General features: G+C 38.0%; 1 protein-coding gene across 1 annotated transcript; it reads right to left on the reverse strand.

The window, feature by feature from the left end:
- Positions 1-527: 527 nt before the first annotated feature.
- Positions 528-1,469, reverse strand: LOC311618748 (olfactory receptor 6C2-like; the record flags this gene model as incomplete). Its single annotated transcript, XM_084876328.1, has 1 exon — positions 528-1,469. One exon carries the CDS (start codon positions 1,467-1,469, stop codon positions 528-530), a length of 942 nt encoding a protein of 313 aa, XP_084732454.1.
- Positions 1,470-2,693: the final 1,224 nt, after the last annotated feature.

Here is a 2,693-nt window from a genome sequence, read left to right on the forward strand (position 1 = left end):
GGAAAATGTAAATCTTTACTAACCTATGTATTTATCTTTTTATATTTCTAATTTGGAGATATACTTCTTATTTTATTATTTTTATTTTGGCGTTCCTAATTTGGAGGCAAAATCAGGATTTAATTTTAAAGAAAATAAACTGATGAACAAAACAGATCCAGAAACATTCCATGTAACAGACTGCCCTGTTGGTGGGGGTTGGGGGGTGGGGGCAGGGAGGAGGGTGTAGGAAGAGATTAAGCAAATGATTTATATGCATATATGTATAGACCATGGATAAACAATAGTGTGTAGTGGCCAGGGGAGCCTGGGGAGTGAACGGAAGTGGGGTGGAGGGGGTCAACAGTGGGGAAATCTATAATAGTTTCAACAATAAAGATAAGAAGCTACTAATATGCCTGTGTATAGGAGGATCTTAAAAGAAGGTTGTGAGGAAGATGGCAACAGATTAGGACTAATAAGTGTTTTGAATAAGTGAACCTGAGTATGGAATTTGGAAAGTTCACTATATAAGTGTTTATTTGGCTTCACATTCTCTTATTTCTTGAAAACATCACAATTCTTTTGACTGAGTTATTGAAGGCTTGTTTTACTTGCTTGTTTCTCAAGGTGTAAATGAAAGGGTTGAGCAGTGGAGCGATGGATGTAGTGAGCACTGTCACACCCTTGTTAATAGCCACTGACTCCTTTGCAGACGGTTTGATATAGATGAAGATGCAGCTGCCATAGGTGATGGAGACCACAATCATGTGGGAAAGACAGGTGGAAAAGGCCTTTTTCCTTTGATGAACAGAAGGGAATCTCAAAATTGTCTTGATGATATAAATGTAGGACAGCACTACACACATGAGTGTCATAAGAAGGGTCAGCACAGCACAAATCATAACAGTCTGTTCCATGAACCAAGTATTGGAACAAGAAATTTTCAGGAGGGGAGCTGCATCACAGATAAAATGATCAATGACATTAGAATCACAGAATTCCAGGTTGAGGCCTAGGCTAAGTGGGGGGATTATAATGAATAGACCTGCTACCCAACAACAGAAGACAAGTCTTCTGCAGACTGTGCTGCTCATGATGGTCACATAATGCAGGGGTTTGCAGATGGCCACATAGCGGTCATAGGACATGGCCGCCAGGAGGAAAAACTCAGTTACACCAAAGAGGTCAGTGAAAAATACTTGGCTGACACAGGCATTGTAGGTGATGAGCTTGTCACCTGTTGCTATGTTGTACAAGTACCTGGGAATACATGCAGATGTGAACGAGATCTCCAAGAAGGAGAAATTTTGTAGGAAATAGTACATGGCTGTTTTGAGATGAGAATCCAGTAAGATGAGGGAGATGATAATGAGGTTCCCAGTTATGCTCAGCATGTAGGTGAGAAGGAAAAAGACAAAAATCAGAACCTGCAGCTGAAGGTCATTCGTCAGGCCCAGCAGAACGAATGCTACAGTACCATTCCCCATTGCTGATTCTTGACTTCAGTTATATCTGCATGTAACATTGAGACATCTTATAGACCATTTAAAAAGTATGAAACCTATCATATTCAGGTTTTTAGAATTCCATTATTTAAACATATCTACAATTTAAATTCTGCTCTGTAGGGGGCTATCGTTCATGCCTATGGGTCTGACCTTAAATGGGAGCAAAATATCTTGACACTTTGCTTTTAAAAATATTAATATATGTGAGATACCCTTGGTTCTATATCATCACTTGAAGTCTCTGTTCCAGCTCTATGATTAAAGAAATTTGTTTTCCATTTTTGTTTATTGCACATGTGTGTGTTTTTCTCCTGAACACCTCTAAACTCTCTCATGCCTGCACACACACGCACACACGCGCACACACACCCCCCCCCCCACATTTTTTCAGCTCTTCTCCTGACTGCTTCTTTCTATAGTTTCTCTGTCCCTAAGTAATCCCTTATAATTCACAGTGGTGCAGGACACAAACCTTCTTAATGCACAATATAGTTATGCTTATGCACAGTACTCATATATACTTTTAGGAAGTGCTCTGATAAACTTCAAAGATATTACTACAGATGGTATATTTCTCTGACCCTTTTATCTGCCTGTTAGTGTTTTCTTCATCTCTTTTCACTTCTCACCATACTGAAAATACATTTCTGTATTTTCATCCATTCCTATGTTTTGAAATATCATCTTTCAGGTGATTATTACTAAATCAGTACCTTTATTTTCTAATAGTCCTTCCTGATTTTTAGATGCTAACTGACATACCTATTTGAACATTACACAAGTCCATTGTCACAAATAAAACCGATGATCTTCTCTTTTCCTCTTCCTCCTCTTAATGTTTCTTTCAATAAAAGTAATAGCTATATTTATCAAGCCCATTTTATGTGACAGGTATTTTAGTAAATATTTCTCACAGGACATATGTTCTGTCTTCAACTCACCTGAATATCTTCTATTCTTCCATTGGTTTTCAACTTCCTTTTTAAATCCTCTGGAAAGTTTCCTGCAGGTCTGGTAACTGTTAGCTGTATTCCTTGTCACTGGGTTCCCTTGGAAAACAATGCTTGCTACTATTTTAATACATAAGAAGAAATACTAATTTGTGGGGATCATTTAAAAAGTGTCTTTTTCAGATACAACTAACATAGCCCCAGATATGTTGTCAACTGTCCAATAAACGTTTCCAAATGAATTTATCTATGC

This window comes from Pipistrellus hanaki (assembly GCF_964339955.1).
Source record: "Pipistrellus hanaki genome assembly, chromosome: 3".
Classification (NCBI taxonomy): domain Eukaryota; kingdom Metazoa; phylum Chordata; class Mammalia; order Chiroptera; family Vespertilionidae; genus Pipistrellus; species Pipistrellus hanaki.